Raw genomic sequence first — 17,159 nt, 5'->3', positions numbered from 1 at the left:
AAAGTGAGGAAAGGAGTTACCAAGAAAGAATTTGGAGCAGTGGAGAGGTGACACAAGGGCCAGAAGCTGCTTGTTTAGCAGAGGCCAGGCTGAAAGCCAGAGGCAGTGACTGGCCTGTGCTCCTCACCTGCCCTGAAAGCAGGGAAGTCAGCCCTGCACTTGAGGGAGATAAGGTTTGTAAAATCCAGTGTGGGGAAGGGCTTGGGTTGGGATGTGCAGTTTTGGAATGTGACTTCAAGCTTGAGAGGATCCCTCCGTGTTATGGGGAGAAGTCAGGTGACACAGACAGGAGCTGGTGGCTACTGGGAGCACTGGGCACAGCTGGCCATGCACTCCAGTGTTCCTTCTGCAGCCTACTGGTGGGCAGGTGAGAGCACTTGGGAGAGCTGGGAAGGAACAGAGATCCATGAATGTCTATTTTGCAAAGGTGCTCATGTGCCGAGGCAGAAAGCGGGGGCCGGGTGGGAGCTCCTTCCTCTCCCCACAGCCAGGTTTTCCATTGGATCATCTGGGATGCAGACATCCAAGCATGTGTTTCCTTCAGCTCTTGCAAGCATTACCTCTTCCATGAGAAGGATAAAGTAAGGGAAAAGGAAAAAGGGTAGAGAGAACTGAAGCCACAAGAGGAGAAATATTTCTATTTTGTCTTGAGCTTTCATTACAACTCCCCTCTTAGTTGTTACAGACTCGTGTGTGTCTCGGTATTTTTTAACTAGACATTTTCTGCTTTATAAAAAGGTTTTCAAACACTTCCCCTTTCTTATTTCTGGACATGTGACTGCAGCCTTGGGAATGCTTTATCGCCCGAGAGCTGTGGTGTGCGGTTAGTTGTGTTTCTGCGCCATCCTTCCTGGTGAAACTCACAGATACACACACTGCAAGCTGCATACTCAGTGTTGTCATCCACTGTTCACAGTTTGTTTCAAATAAACCAAGCATATTTGCTGCTTTTGGCTTCAGGAGGAAAGATTTGTACAGTCATTTTTCACTTGTCCTTGAGTCTTCAACTGTATTAACACATGGTATTTCCAATCCTCCTGAGAGGACCAACCCTTGTGTGGCTTTTTGTGCATTTGAAAATGAGGTGATGTTTTCTTAGCCTGAGGAGGTGAGAGTCTGATCCAGTGGTGGTTCTTCTGGAGGCATTCTTGCAGAGAAAGTGTTTCTTACGACCACGTTTTCTTCCTTGTTTTGCATTCTAGTACCAGAAACTGAAACAGTGTGTGAAATACTGGGAATTGACCCTTGGCCCTTCAGAAATAACATCAAAACTGATACAAAGAGAATGAAAGCTGCTTGTGTGGGATTTTAATTGACCCGTGATCTCTAAAAGTTTGACTGTGGTTAGGAAGATTTTTAGACATTGAAGACTTGAACCAGTTCTTCCCATTTCACTGCCTTCTTCCTTGATTGCTGCATGAAATACAGTTTTCACCTTATGCAGCAGGTTGTTTTTTGGGTTGACCTTTACTATACTTTACTTAATACTGGTTTAATTTTGAAAAAAAGAAAGAAGGTAGTGGCTTACACTGGATAAGGAACACGGTTTTTCTGGTGGAAAGGAAGAAACAAATATTTGACTTAAATGTAAGTGATGTTCTGATGGGATGAGGAGAACGGGTTCATGATGACTGTGAGAGGGGATATGATTGCTTTCATGGCTGTTGCCCAGTAACATATACTCCCACAGAATTTTGTACAATGTGAGTAGACTTTCAACATCTGCTCTGTTAAAATCATAAACCTTATTTGAATAGTGTGAACCAGAATAGCCTTGTCTGCTGTGCTCTGCCGGGCATGAAGGCATTATTTTTCTTATTCTAAGAGACCCACTCATATAGCAGAATATGTGAAAAATCTGTGATACTTTATTCCCTATGGAAGAAGGAATACCTGGATAAGGAAAACAAATAGGCACTGAAACATGGGGAAAAGAAAGTGCCCTCTGAAAGAGGCACCCAAACAGACTCATGTTAGAGCTCTGTTCTTCATATTATTTTTGATTCCTCTTGACAAAATTCTGGCTGAAAAGTTTCTGTTGATTTGAGATGGAAGCTGGTTTTAGTAGTGTGGAGCCACTTGGTCCCTACTGGTGTATGTAGTGTTAACAACTCCCTGGTATTTTTGCACCTCTATTTTGCATATTTTTGACCTGAAAGCAAGGTCCCACCAGAATAGCAGCAAACTTTGCTTCACTTTTGCTTTTCAACATTGCTTTTTAACCACAAGAGTAGGTTATATTTGAGACAAGAGACTTAATTTGTCAGTTACTTGCTGTGTTGACATGTCTCTGTGGAGGAGGGGAAATGTCATTTGCTCTCAGAGGTTCCTCATTTGAGCATGTCTCTATTTGCTGTCACACTGGTGCAACTTATTTCTTTGTATTTACCTCATACTTCCATATTCATACTGTGCAACAGTCACTGTTACTGTTGAGCAGATATATCAGGTTAACTTTTTCTGGGGACTTTGGTTAGCCATCTACTTAACTGAATTCAAGATAAACCTTGAAACTTTTTTTTTTTTTAAATTTTAGAAATTGAATTGTAAGATGCACAGGCCATTTTTCAGTTAAGAAGAGTTAATGTATTTTAAAATAATGAATATTTTATGTACTTTAGTGGGATTATAAGAGATTTCTGGTCATGTCAGTGACTTGTAGATGGGGGTTAACAGACTTAAATGGTTAAATCTATTCTGTGAACCAAAATAAGATAAAATGTGTACAAATGACATTAAAGGAAACAATGCGTTGGCTTTGTTTTAGTGTATTATATGGTAACATGTACTAGCCAAGAGTTTTACATTGCTTCATTTCCAGACCATTAGTTTGATCCACATTTTATTCATATGGCTTGAGCAGAAATGAGAAAAAAATAATTCAGGTATGCTCTTTTTGTGTGTGTGTTCCATTGTCTGCAAGTGAGACCTGGTTCTGTTAGATAATGAACCAAAGGAATTTGAGAGCTGCCATGCCTCAAGCAGTGTAAGAGGTTGTGAAATTCTGGAGCAATGCATTTTAAAGTTAGAATTCATATTTTTAAATTTTTTTATTATTATTACTGAGTAGCATTTTGGCAGTTATATTATCTACCTAGTTAAGCTTGAGTTGTTTTAGCTTTCCTTCCAGCTAAAGTCCAGGATCGTAGTTCAGAACTGACACTGCTCAAAGGGAATGAGCAGAGTGGCAGAATGTGCTTTGGATATGGGTAAAAATCAAGGTTTTAGGAGGTTTGCTTTGAAACAGCTTTGCAGTGCTCCTGTTCTTGTATGCTGTGGAGGCTTTTTTTGGGTTGCTTTTTTTTTTCTATGAAACTTGTCTGGAGTAGGAAGTAAGCTGCTTCCTGCCCTTAACTGAACACTGAGGATTTATGGTAGTTGATGGTTGAAAGCCTTGAATTATTTTTTTAACTTAAGGATTTTGGAGAGTGAAAAATCAGCAAAGCTTATGTTAAAGACTGTGAATTTGGATGCCACTTCTGCAGAGGCCTCTGTTAGACTCTGCTAGTAAGAACTGCATGAGGAGCTAAAAAATACTGAAGTGCCTTACTTGGTGAAGCTGAAATGAAAAACAATGCTCTCTACAGTTTCTGGAGGCATATTCTGTGCCTGGCTGGGCTGTCCTCTCCTTGAGGAGGATGTGACAGCCACGTCTTGGAGGTGAATGCACTTCCCGTTCATTCAGTGGGACAGGAGCTTTCCTCCTGGCCCTGCAGCAGCTTTGCAGCTTCTCCATTTTGCTGTAGCATTACCCACGTGCTGCTGGAGTAGGGGCTGTGAGACCAAGAGCAGTCACTCAACTGAAATAGTGGGAAAAGCACATCCATCTGTAGGGTGAATTTGGGAATTTACTGTTCTACTACACACTTGTGTTTCCTGACTCTAGACATGAGGGAAAGGAAGGGATTTGGCTGTACTAGTTGCAGGAGAGAGAAGCCTCAGCCACAGTATTAGCACTTGTGCTGCATCAAAACCTTGAGGCCTGGGAGTCCTTATGGTGAAGTGGGGGGGGGGGGGGGGGGGGTACAACAGGATCACTTCTTTATTTCTTTGTGCTCCCAAATCTCTTGTGTAGAGACTTGTGCTCAAAATGCTGTTAGACCAGCTGAAAGGTGACTCTGAGCTGTAGCAGGAAGGCCCTCACCAATTATCTTGTTTAGAGAGTTATTAAAAGCATTTTGCATGTGCTCAAAGCTGTAGATGGGGTTAGTTTAAAATACTGCAAATGAACAGTGATGAGTTTAAAACCAACGTATAAGGCAGGCTAAAGAACCCCAGCCTTCTTTGCCTCTTTTTCATTCTTGTGTTTGTTTTGACTAGTGTTACTGGTGTTACTGTCCTGTGCATGGTAATGCTTACAGAGTGATGAAAGATTAAAGGACAAGGAGAGTTTATTTGGGAAACAATAAAAGCAGATGTGAAAGATTTGTTCTTTTATTTCTCTTGATAGAACTGCCAGGATTGTATCCAGGGATGCAGTGCTTGAGAGCTAGAGAAGAGGGGTCAGGTGTAGATCATTTGGTCATTTTTCATTTCACTTCTTGTCCAAACGGCCTTCTTTTCTTATTTTTTTGTAATTTGTTTGCTTTTTGCTTACAGGAATACTTTCTGAAACTTCGTGCTTTCTCATGCTTCAGTCATCACAGTATGGAAGCTGTTGCAGGGAAGGTCCCATGTGTTCTGTAGGAATCTGAAATATTAAATGAGGCTGTCAGGTTCAATTCTTTGTTTTACTTTGGAGAGAGTAGCTGTGGGACGGGCTTGGCAGTCAAGAGTTCAGCTGAGACAGGAACTTAAAACCTTTGTTAATTAAACCACCTACGTTTATGGGCCTACATGTGAGCATAGGAATCTCTCTGTAATGAGAGTCTCTGGAGAAGCTTACTTTACAGCTCTGAAACACTTGATTTCCAAGCCTGCTGCAAGTGATGGATTTCTGTTTGTGTTTCTGCACAGATTGAATATTTACTTAAAAAAATCACCGAAGCAATGGGAGCAGGCTGGCAGCAAGAGCAGTTTGACCATTACAAGATTGCTCTCAACACCAGTCGAGAGGGTCTTTCTGCATGGGAGCTGATTGATCTCATCGGAAGTGGGCAGTTCAGTAAAGGAATGGACAGGCAGACAGTGTCCATGGCAATCAATGAAGTCTTTAATGAGCTCATACTAGATGTACTCAAACAGGTAAGAACCACAGAGAGGGGTAGAATGTTTTATTGCATTAATTAGAAAATGTTCAATTTGTACTCAAATTTCGTTACCCTATTGAATGATGAGCAGGAGGAAATTAGGTAAATTATCTATAAGGGTTCTTTAATATGAGCTTATTTTTATAAAAGAAATTGTACTACTGTTCAGATTGTTGTGATTGTAGCAGTATTATGAGTGAGTTGCTTCTTGGGAGAGCTTGCTTTTAGAAAATGAAAGAAAGAAGTGGGCTCTGACTTGAAATATGGCCTATTTTATATTAGTATCAGCTGCTTGTTAGTTCACAGAATAGCTGCATCATGCTCTCAGTTCCCAAAGTGATGACAGCTCTTCAGCCTTTGGAAATGCTTTTCTGCAGTTTCAGTTATGTTGTAGGAAATGCAGCTGTGCTGGGCACCACCTCTGTATTCAAACAAGAGGGTCTGGGCCAGGGTGTTCTCTAGCTGAAATGTTGGCTTCTAAGTTGCCCCACTTCAACAGGGCAAAAAGGTGTGGAGGAACCAGAGGGCTCTCCCTTCTTGTTCTGCTTAGCAGGCTACATGGCCGACAAGTTATTTACCTGCACTCAGACTCCAGAAGTCATGCTGGCCTTTGTATTCTTAGCCAATTTCTTTCTTCAGAATTACCAGTTTAGGAATGCCTTTAAAAATTGCATTTCTTTCACGGGAATTGTAAGTATTACAACAGGGACCTGAGGGGTCACAGCAGAGTTTTACCTAGAGAGCTCTTTAAAATTGACTTTTACCTGGCAAGAGAATTTTTTTAGTCTTTGATTTCTTGGTGAGGAGAGAAACAAAGGCTTTCTTGGCAGGCTCTCCAAAGCTATTCTGAAGAAACCATCAGAAAGTCTTGGCACAGGAAATTATTTCAGAATACCCACAGAACAATGCAAAAGTCTATTTTTATTAACTGCTGGTTGCCTGTTGGAGGTGAGGGCTGGGGACACACACACACACACATAAAGTCAAGTGAGGGCAAAATGAAGTCATTCTGCTGTTTGATACCATGAAAATAAATTAACCAGTGTCAGTTCAGTCCTACTTGAAACTTGTGAGGAAATTGGATTTCTTTTCAGTTTTGATTCTGCATTGTGTGTCTTCCCCCACACAATTTTTTTGTGTTGTTTTGTTTTGTGTCTCCTTTCTTTCCTCTCTTGGAGCCTGGGATTCTTTATCAAGGATGTCTGAGTGCCTTTGAATGGTTCCTTGACACTTAAAAATAGTGTCAGGATTTGGCCCAGCGCCTCCTGGGCATCTGGGACAGTTACTGGCCCCATGGAGAGCAGAGTTCCCTGTATCAGTATCCTGATACCTTGTTGATTCACAGAATCATCCTGTTTATTGCAGTAATCATATAATTGCCTCAAGGTATTAATTAATGACGCATGGTCTTGCAACCAAGCGTCGTGCTACCGTTTTTATTGAACACATCCTGGATCTCCAAGGCTTATGGCAGGTAGCAGCAATAGTTAAATCTGTGGTATTTAGTGTTCTGAAAGATGTGTCCTTCGTGTGATAGTTGGTGTGGAAAAGCTTGTGCTTTTACAGAGCTCTCAGTGGGCTCTTGGAAGATGAGAAGCAGCTGATACTGAAGTAATAGGTAAAGATTTTGCAGAAATTTGTGGGGAAAGTATTAGTCTGACTTGGCTTTGAAAGCAAATTTGGTAAGTCAGGAAGGGAAAAAAAGCCCTGGCTATGATTTAGACTGTGTAAAGCATGAAAGACTGAAGCTGCAGGAGTCCTTCACATGACCTTGCAACCACCCAGAGCTCAGACCTGAGTCTGGAGATGGCAAACAAAGCTGTTTCTCTGTGCATTCCTGGTTTGGAGCAAGGGAGTGGGATGGCACATGGGAATAGGCAAGGCCTTGGCTCTGGACGTGTTTAAGTGGCTAGAAAAGCTGAGCACAGATAAGCTGTATATGTAGGGGGTGGTTTGGGTTTTTGTTTGGCTTGGTTTGTTTTTTAAACAAAAACGCTTCTTCAACTGTTCTGAATGTTTTCTTTCTCCTCAGACCTGTAGAGGAAGATATCTTTGGCTTAAATATGCCACAGCACATTTCTTTATATCTTTGATTTTTTTTTTAATACAAGCACATTTGCATGTATCAAAAACTGGTTTAGATGAAAGCCATTACAGAAAAATGTTCCTTGGTCTTCTTTCCAACTCCTTCATCCTCTTAATCTGGAATGCTTTGAGTGTATTTTCTGTATGGCTTGTTCATAGCTTATATTGATGTTGATGTTTCAGTTTCATCTGTGATGTGATTTTTTTTGAAGTTAGAAGTCAGACAAAAGTATGTAGGTATTTAGGGAATGTGATTACAGAAATGGCAGGTATAGCTGAAATACTGGCTAACTTTGTAAGTATTTGGGGCCATGAGGTAACTTTTCTGTGTGCTCTAGTGGGTCTTTACAGCTTTACATAACCAAGAGACCAGATGGTTCATCAGAAGCCAGACATTTCAGCTGATCTGTTGCTTTTAACAGGGCTATATGCTGAAAAAAGGTCACAAACGGAAAAATTGGATGGAACGATGGTTTGTGCTAAAACCCAATATTATTTCCTACTATGTAAGTGAAGATTTAAAGGACAAGAAGGGAGACATCATACTGGATGGCAACTGTTGTGTAGAGGTAAAACCACTCCAAACACTATGTATGTCTCTAAAGATAAGAATTAATCGTTTTTTGTGTGGGATTGATTCCTGATATCTTTTAACAGAGATTTTTTTTGTTTTATATAAAACCAGTTCATAAACATCCTTTTAATAAAGGCTCTTAATGCTGGTGTTTGTAGCTCTGTGACACAAAACTGCATAGATGCTGCTTGACTGTATAATTTAGATTTCAGTGTTTGCAAAGCTAATCTTTATTGTTACCCATTATAGGCCTTGCCTGACAAAGATGGGAAAAAATGCCTTTTTCTCATAAAATGTCTTGATAAAACCTTTGAGATCAGTGCCTCTGATAAAAAGAAGAAGCAGGAATGGATTCAAGGTGAGGTTTCAAAAAGTCTAGGTACGTGAAAGTTAAGGTTAGTGGAATTCTTACAGCTGTGCTTTACTCGAATTTGAAATTTTTGGTCTTGGGATTTTTTGATGTCTGTGTTTTGGGCACATGGATCTTTATGGGGCCTGAGACTCAGGAAGGACTAAAGATCCAGGTAAGGGAAATTGATTTTTGTCATGTAGGTGCCTCAATTTATGCAGCCATAGCCAAACTATAATGATTATAATAGTTGTTTTTTCTATCTTGGCTGTAATTCTAGGAATGGGGAAGGGAAGCAATCTTGTAAATTGTTGGTTTTGGGGAGAAAGGGAAAGTTTGTTCATTTTGGTGCCATAAAATACTGGCTTTGCTTTTACAGTTTTGCTTAAAGCCATATGTTTTGGTGAGCTGAGGACAAGGCTGGGAGTAGGGCTTGCTCTTCTATTCCCATGGTAAAATCATTCCTCCTGTGAGCCTTCTCAGATATGTGCTGTGTGATGGGTACATCCATCTGCAGAGCGAGACAGAAGCCCTTGCAAAGCTGTTGTTGCCAATGCCATTGAAGAATGTGCAGCAGTTAAATATTTGGAGCTGTGGGCTTTCATTTGCACTTCCCTCTTTACCTGCAGCATGTGTTTCATTGCACCAAAGTCAGGTGTATGACAAATGATTCAAAAGGAGATATTTTTTCATGGTTATGGTAGGTGAATAAAATACCAAAATCATGTGCCACTCCTCAGTTTTGCTGTCTTAAATATTTCCTCATGGCATGTAAGTGAATGAGAGCTACTGTCTTACTGGGAGAAAGTTTTCCCTTGGAATATCTGTAAGAATACAGGGTTTAAGGTTGGCTCTAGGGAAGACAGATAACATCCTACTTCTTGGTTAGAGTCACTGAGTCTAGGTAGTAAGAAATCACAAAGTTTTGGGATTTTTTCTTGTAGCTGGGCATATAAGGGATGCATATGTCCATGGCCTGTTACAAATCAATGTTGGAATTGACATAATTCAGTGGAATTGCCAGACCTTACCCCTGTGGCACGCAGCCAGTGCTGAGAGCTAGGTGTCTCACTTTTGGTTCGCGTTGACAGCCAGCCTGATGAGAATTAGGACAACTGACAACAGTTCTTTCTGATTTAAAAATACATTAAATCCCCAACACAACAGACAGCACAGCACCACAGGTATTCATTCACGAAGTCTGTCCAGAAAGTTGAGCATTGCCCTTCAGTGGTGCTCTCTTGCTGTCCCTTCCAGCCATCCAGAGCACTGTGAGCCTGCTGCGGGCGGGGAGCCCTCCTCCCCACAAAGAAGCGCGCCAGAAACGGAAGGAGCTGCGCCAGAAGCTGCTGGCTGAGCAGGAGGAGCTGGAGCGGCAGATGAAGGAACTGCAGGCGGCCAACGAGAACAAGCAGAAGGAACTGGAGACCGTGCGGAAGGTGGGATTGGGAGCTGCCGAGCTTCCAGCCTTAAGCTCAGTCCCTGTGGTTGAACTGGGCTTCTTGGAGAGTAACTGGGCATCTCTGTCCTGTTCAGGCACATTGAGCAAACTCCTCCAGAGGAGCTGCACTTGTTTCAGGCCCCTCTACTGAGCAAGGGATTGTCAGGCTGGTGTAGAACCTGCCAGCTCTGCGGATTGTGTCTGGGGATGGGAGAGACCAATATTTTCAGTTGCTTTGGGGTTTTTTTGTTTTCCTTTTCTGTCAGACACATCTGTCAAACCTGGGGCTTTCCATGAAGATTTTCTTACATATTTTCCCAAAGTTGTCACATGATTTGTTTGTTTATGGGAACTGTTCTCTTCCCACGGATGTAATTTCTATAATTTCTGTCTTTAAAACAAAAAGATGTGGCTTTTCTTGCTGTGAGAGCTTTTAGTGTGGAGTGTACCTTGAAAACAGCTTAGAACCCAGTATTCAAATTCAAACCCTCCCCACTTGCTGCCTCACATTTTGGCTGCTGAGTCCCTGCTGCTGCAGCCATCCAGACATTCCTTTGTGCTTACTCTACAGGTCTCCACTACCTCCTTAAATTAATGTAAGTTTTTTGCATTCACATTTAGGACAAGTCTGCATCATTTCTTGAGTTTTTTGTAAATAAAACCTACTAATTTTAGCCCTTAGAAAATCTTCAGTGATCTTTGCAGCTATAAATATTGTGAGGGTATTAAGGGGTTTGAGTCTACAAAGCAAATAAAATAATTAAAAAAAAAAAACATTTTAAAAAGTCTTGTCATTGTCACAATTTGTGGCAAGGAGAAATTTGTCTTTTCCAAAATTAATCTTGCACTGACTAGTACTGATGTAGGTATTATTCTGTTTGCCTTCAATGGAGTCTGACAGTGGAAAACCACTTTTTAATTTAATTTTGGCCCCTGTAGTCTACCATGTGTTTAAGATTCAGAATGCAAAATAGACAGTAAAGGATAGCCTGTGTTACCTGCTACTGGTAAGTAATGTACCTGTTAACAGAAATCATAATGTTGGATTTCTGCATTGTTTACTTTATGGAAAAATATTTAGGGGGGAGACAACATGAGAGCAACCCCAAAGGAGCAGTAGGATGTTGACAGGCTTCAGGGAGTTTGATAGAAATCAGAATGGGTAAACTAAAGAGAGTTGTGGCCAGAAGCATCTCTTGAAGTGGATTGAGTTAAAATGACTTCTCAAGGAAAGTAGCTTAGGCTCTGACATGAGCTACTGCACTTTGCCTAAGTGGAACTAGGGGGGAGGTACATTGTTGGAGGAACTGAGAGTGTTTGATTAGTTAGAAAAATGTTCTTCAAGGAAAAAGCTTTGTAAATGCTTCAGGAAACTGGATTGTTCTGGGAAGCTTAGAGGTTGATTTGCTCCTGATGGCAGTGAGCCACCATTTATGCAGCATCTGCCAAAGTGTGCTCTGGGACTGGTTTGTATTCTCATAGCTCCTGCAGTAGAGTATTTCAAAATGTCTAAAATAGATTTTTTTCATATTTTTAATGGAATTTTGACATGTGCACATTGAACTGACAGAAAGGTAAGGTTTTCTTTGTGTGAGAGCATGCCCAAATGTGTGCACCCTTTCTGTTTCAGTTTGGGGTCTTGCATGGGCTTTGGAGACTGTGCTATCTAACACCTGCTGGGGATGGTGTGTTCCTGTTGATTCCCCCTCCAACACTTGTGGCTTTTCCCTGATCTGCACAGTTCCCAGTAACCTACCTGCCAGGAGCAGCTGGTGGTGGATTAAGCAGGAAGTTGCTGATACTGAGTGGACAAACAGCATTTTCTTGCTAAGCTCTCTGGCACTGGCCTGGCACCTGCCCTTGCCTGTGACTCTGCACGTTCGCCCTCTCAGCTCAGTACTGGCAATGTTTGTTTAATTTCAGAGTGGGGAAGGAAATCTAGAGGAGATTTCACTTAAGTAGGCATCCTGGATTTGACCACAGTTACATGCTTTTAAATGTCCTGGCAGAGGAGGAGCGCTGCTTCTAAAACACTGGCATCATTTAAGCCTTGCAAAGGAGAGCAGTTCTGTGCTATGTTCTGCAACATAAACCCAGAAACTTGAGCCTTCTCCTTCACTTCTTCCCATTTATTTCAGACCAGAGTGATGTTACAAGCACTTAAAAGAGTGAAAGTTTTGGCTTGGCAGTTTTAATCATTGGGGCATCTCATAAGTTCGTCTAGGTTGGTGAGGGAGGATGGTTTAAATGGGGTACCTTCAGGAGCATTACAGAATCATAGAATGGTTTGGTTTGGAGCAGTCTTCAAAGATCATCCAGTTTCAGTCCCCTGCTGTGAGCAGAGGCACCTTCCACTAGACCAGGTTGCTCAGAGCTCCATCCAGCTTCACCTTGAACACTGTCAGGGATGAGGCATCCACAGCTTCTCTGGACAAACTGTCCCAGTGTCACCTCCTCTGGGCTTGGTCCAACAGGTCCATGTCATTTTTATGTTGTGCCCTGCTCTTACTAAAGCTCTGTGGAAACATTTTCCACAGCCCAGCATGTTAAGAAAGAAGCATCAAATAAGTTTCTTAGGAAAATTTTGTGAAAGAATGGTTTTGTTTTCAGTATTGGTAAAATTTTGGCTAGTGATTGAAGATTTCTAACCTTGCATGGATTGAAATCCTGATGAAAGGAAAAACTGTGACCACTGTCTTTATTTGCAAAATCAAGATTGAACAAAAGTAAAATAAGATGCAAGAAGGTGGAAAGGTACCAGCATCTGTTTCTTAGGCCTTAGCTAATGTTCCGCCTAATTTCAAGTGATGATTATCAACCAGGATTTTATTTACCTTACTTGGCAGTTTAGGGGATGTTAGAGGGATGATTCACAATGGCACAATCACTTATTCTAGCCAAAGTTAGTGGCACTTCTGCTTTCCCATGGCAATTCAGTGCTTCTCATTTCTGTTTCTGTATGAACTCTGTGCGTGCTGGCATGTTTTCCCTATTGGAAGTCCTATGCAGTCCTGCCTGAAATGTGTTTTTTCATAATGGTTTTCTATCCCATTGAGGTAGAGAAAGAAATACAGTGATTTCTTGAGCAAAGCAGGACTCAGAGGAAACTTGGAGATAGTCAGGTAATTGCCTTTACATTGGTAAATTTAAAATTATTTTGCAAACAATCAAGATAGACAATTATATTTAAAGGCTGAGAATAGTCTCAGACATTAAAAAACCCAAGCTGGTGCCTTCATGATTTTGAAGGCTTCTTCCATTTTTGTTAAAACCAAAAATTGTTAAATCAAGTTCCATTCCCTCAAAATGATTTAGTTTTGCCAAATTGGTTTTTTCCTTCTTTTCTTTCCCCCTACCCCCCACCCTTCTCTTCCAGCAACTGGAAGCAGCAGCTGCTCGTGCTGCTGAGGAGGAGAAGAAAAGACTTCAGACTCAAGTTGAATTACAAGACCGCTTCAGTTTGGAGCTGGAGAGAGAAAAAATGGTGAGTAGTGCATGAGGGGTTTTGCTGCTATTACACATAGGGAGTCGTGTTCAGCAAGGGCTTCCCTCACAGGCAGCCACTGAAAGGATTCTGCACATTTTGCAGGAGGCTGGAGAACGCCACCTGTGTTGCATTTATTTGAGATGTAGGAATAAAGTATTTTTACTGGTGAATTCAAATACTGGAACAGCCTGGCTACAATTTGTACAGCATTCAAAAGTTAAATACTATTGGAAAATTGGGGAAAAATTGACTGTTTGAAGGATAAATGCAGACTGAAGTTCTCCTTGCAGTTTTCAGAGATGGAGAACCTGAGACCAGTACTTGACTTGTATGAATAAGCAAAATGAATCAGGCATAATCAAAATGCATTTTATGTCTTCCTAGAACAATTGCTTTTTTATGCTGTGTGTTCTTTTACAATTATACACACAAATATAAAAAAAGAAATATTTTTGCTTTACAATACTGTTACTACTCAGCTACACTGAGAATTCCCCAAAGAACTCGTTTTCAGTCTTCAAGGGCTTTGTCAGGTTGTTCTGTTAGCTGGGGAAAAGAAGGAGAAAAAGTAAAGTGGATGTGATGGGACATCTCAGAACATTAATGCACACAGTGCTGCTTGTTGGGCTGAGCGTGAATTCCTGAATACAATCCCTTTCTGGGTCACTGGGATTTGGGTCAGCTCAGGGGAGCAGGCTGCAGACCAATGGGGCAGGACATGCCAACCTCCTTAGCTGTTTTCCAGCCCTTTATCCATCCTGTGCCATCATCCAGAGATGTAAGTGTATGAGATACACTGCTGCCAACGGAGGGAGTGAAAATAGTGCCATTAAATCAGCCTGACATTTGTGTCTGGCCTCTCTACAACCTTTGTCTTCTTCACTTTATCTGTAAATTAAGCAACAAGATCAAGCTGACTGAAATTAGGCTTGAACCCCTGTAAAAATCATGTGCTGCAGGAAGTAGGGCAATGTAAGTAGCCTGTATTATTATTTTTTTTTAAATGCTATTAGTTCCATATCTGCAGATCTGGCCTCAATTTTATCAGTTCTGCTCTGCAGACAGCAGGAAATGGTTTGTCTCTGAAAACATAACCTGAGGGAAACCTGGAAATTCCTTTAAAAATTGGAAACCTGAGTTGAATTGTAGCTCATGTGTCCTAAATTTATGCTGCTAGGTAAGACAAAAAATGGAAGAGCAGGTTGCTCAGAAGTCATCTGAACTGGAACAGTATTTACAAAGAGTACGTGAACTGGAAGAAATGTATAAACAGCTACAGGAAGCATTGGAGGATGAGAAACAGGCACGTCAAGATGAAGAGACTGTGAGGAAACTTCAGGCCAGGTATGGCTTTGACCAGGTAGAAAAGTCTTTCAGTTCCCCACCCCTCCCCTGCCAATAGTGAGTACCTGTGCCATGCTACTAATGACTGTTTGCCTCTTGGGTATGCTGCTGGAATGGGGGACTACCTTCAAGTCCAAACACAGGACAGGTTTTATTTTTCCTTAATATATGAAGGCTGAAGCTGCTATTTATGATTTTTAGAATATGTCTGATTAGCCTTTAGCAGAGGGCAAGCTCAGCAATCTTGGAAAAGCAGGTGCAGCTATTTTTCCATCAGGTGTTGTGCATATCAGCCTGTGAAAAGCTGAGATCTCTCTGCACAGGCTTTTCAGCTGTTTATTTTACAGAGCAGGAACTGTAAATATGACTTTCTGCTGTGTTTTATCACAGGTTTAAACTGTAATGATAAAGGGTTAAGTTTCCTCTTCCTCACAGGGGCTTTGTGGAGTGTGGTTTTTTTCTTCATATATTCAGTCCTCCTAAGACAATGAAGATAACTTATGCATGCCTGTTTCTTCTGGGGCTCTGTGCTGTGTATTTGCATTATTGACTACATTTTCTGAATAGCCCTTTGTAGCAGTCAGACTGCTTGCACTGCTGGCATGACACTGAAGGCAAGCCAACAAACAATAACTTTTTCCCTGCTTCCCAAGCTTTTTTTTTTTTTTTAACAATATTCTCTTTCCCTTAAAAAAAGAAAAAGAGGAAAAAATTAATTTTGCTTCCCTACACAGATACAACTTACATTTAAGTGCAGTTAACATCACAATCCCCATTGCAGATTGCTGGAAGAGGAGACAGCAAAGAGAGCTGAACTGGAAAAATGGCATTTGCAGCAGCAACAGACCATTCAGATGACAGAAGCAGAGAAGCAAGAGCTGGAAAACCAGAGAATGATGAAGGAACAGGCTCTTCAAGTGGCTATGCAGCAACTGAAACAACTTGAATTGGAAAGGAAGGAGGCCCTTGAGCAATATGAGGTGAGCTGCTCTGGTCATCAACCTCTCATCCTCATCTGTAGATTGACTGAATTTGAAGTTCTTCAATATTATGTTTCTTTAAGGGTTAGTATGGCACAAAAGTTAAAATAAGAGGTAGGATGGTTGGGTTGTTTCTGTTTTTTTCTAGTTTTTACTCAGTTTCTAGACCAGTAGATAGATTTGAAGAAGAGGATCTGTTTCAGACACACCTTTGAACCTCTTTTATTTATTTTTGTCCTAATTTGCGTGCAGGCTAGCTCAGTCATATCCTGAAATACTCTGTACATTTGTCTTCTGCTGCAGACTCCCTTCATGTGCAGTCCCACTGCTGCCATAACTGGGTGCATTTTGCTTCTGAGTTAGTAATTCTTGCAATGCTTTGATGATGTCATGGCACGGTATTGTCTTCTACAGATGAAAAGTCAATGTGTTACTGTCGGCACCTACTCCTCAAAAATGTATTTAAGTACTGAATGGATGTCAAGGATAGGTAGGAATTAGCTCAGGTTCTCAATGTGCAGCAGTGCCTCCTGTCCCAGATGCCAGGCCTGCTCTCTGCTCCACTGAGTGTTTTTGGGGAAGGTCAGTAAGTGTTCATGGAAGAAATTAGAGCCAGAGTCCAGCAAGTACAGAGGCTGAAGTGCTGTACACTTTCCAGGGCTAGAGAGGTGTTGATCCTGCATTTATTTAGGTCAGGAAAGAAAGCCTGGCTGGGTTTGTATTTAACAGGGAAGGGTGTTTATGGGCTGAGCTCTGAAGGACAAGCCAGGGAGCTGTCTTGCCTGGCACAGAACACAAATGCTGCACTCACTGCAAGCAAGGGCCCAGCTGGGGTAGTTGTGGCCACTTTACAACTTCCCAGGGTGGTGTTACATCTCACACCATCACAGGATTGCTTCTGGCTAGTACTTGGCTTTTTTTTTAGGTGACATCTCAGGCTTTTTGTGTGTGAAACATCATTTACTACTCCAGAGGAATGGCTGAATACAATAGACATATAAAACCACAAAAAAATTCCACAAAACAATTATTTTAGAAAAAATTAAACATTCTAGCCTTCTATTTGGAATTGCCCAAAAGACCAGTCTAGGCTTAAGAATGAAGACTGTCTTCATTACACAGCTACAGAATCTTGTAAAACCTTGTTATTTTGGGATTCTGGTTTGACAACTTTTTTTGGGGGGAGGGTTGTGGTGGTGAATAATTATTTAGGATGGTTCCACACTAAACAGAGGGCTGGGCGAATTAGCATGGTTCTGGCTTTCGGTTTGAAAGGTGTTTTATCTGTTTATATGAACAGACTAAGTTGTTGTTCTTTTCAAGTGGGCTGTGTCTTTTTCAGGAGGTTAAGAAGAAGTTAGAAACGGCAGCTAATAACACCAAGAGTTGGAAAGATAAAGTAGCTCATCATGAGGGATTGATTCGATTAATAGAGCCAGGTGAGTTATCAACAGAAGAGTTAAAAAATATGTGTTCATTCTGTCTCATGTACTTACATTATCTGGTGATTTATTGAAGTCTGCCTTTTCCTGTGCCTTACTGGTTTCACAGCAGCCTATAAGTATCACCCTTTGTGACAACTGCTGATGGTAACTTTCAAGCCTTTACCTCTACAGGTCCTACTACATTGGTTCTTTCATCATTATTGTTTGTTTCTTTTATGTTTAAAACAAAGCAAGGTTCAGCCTGAACATTGCACTGTTAGTGTGT

The 17,159-nt window shown here is 41.2% G+C and overlaps 1 protein-coding gene and 1 long non-coding RNA gene across 2 annotated transcripts in view; one reads left to right on the top strand and one right to left on the bottom strand.

Moving 5' to 3' along the window:
* SWAP70 (switching B cell complex subunit SWAP70) overlaps positions 1-17,159 on the top strand; it is a 35,553-nt gene that overhangs the window by 16,298 nt on the left and 2,096 nt on the right. Inside the window, exons 4-11 of the mRNA XM_082283732.1 lie at positions 4,957-5,184; positions 7,697-7,843; positions 8,098-8,206; positions 9,455-9,636; positions 13,015-13,122; positions 14,303-14,469; positions 15,251-15,449; positions 16,792-16,888. Coding sequence (XP_082139858.1) covers positions 4,957-5,184; positions 7,697-7,843; positions 8,098-8,206; positions 9,455-9,636; positions 13,015-13,122; positions 14,303-14,469; positions 15,251-15,449; positions 16,792-16,888 — 1,237 coding nt within the window. The remainder of the gene's footprint in view (positions 1-4,956; positions 5,185-7,696; positions 7,844-8,097; positions 8,207-9,454; positions 9,637-13,014; positions 13,123-14,302; positions 14,470-15,250; positions 15,450-16,791; positions 16,889-17,159) is intronic.
* The window catches only part of LOC309574251, a 61,573-nt gene continuing 48,472 nt past the window's right edge, over positions 4,059-17,159 (bottom strand). The window contains exon 8 of the long non-coding RNA XR_014226504.1: positions 4,059-4,690. This is a non-coding gene — a long non-coding RNA (uncharacterized lncRNA). The remainder of the gene's footprint in view (positions 4,691-17,159) is intronic.

Source organism: Coloeus monedula (assembly GCF_965178545.1).
Source record: "Coloeus monedula genome assembly, chromosome: 6".
NCBI lineage: Eukaryota > Metazoa > Chordata > Aves > Passeriformes > Corvidae > Coloeus > Coloeus monedula.
Note: the sequence above shows the minus strand (reverse complement) of the source record. Positions and strands in the feature narration are given on the sequence as shown.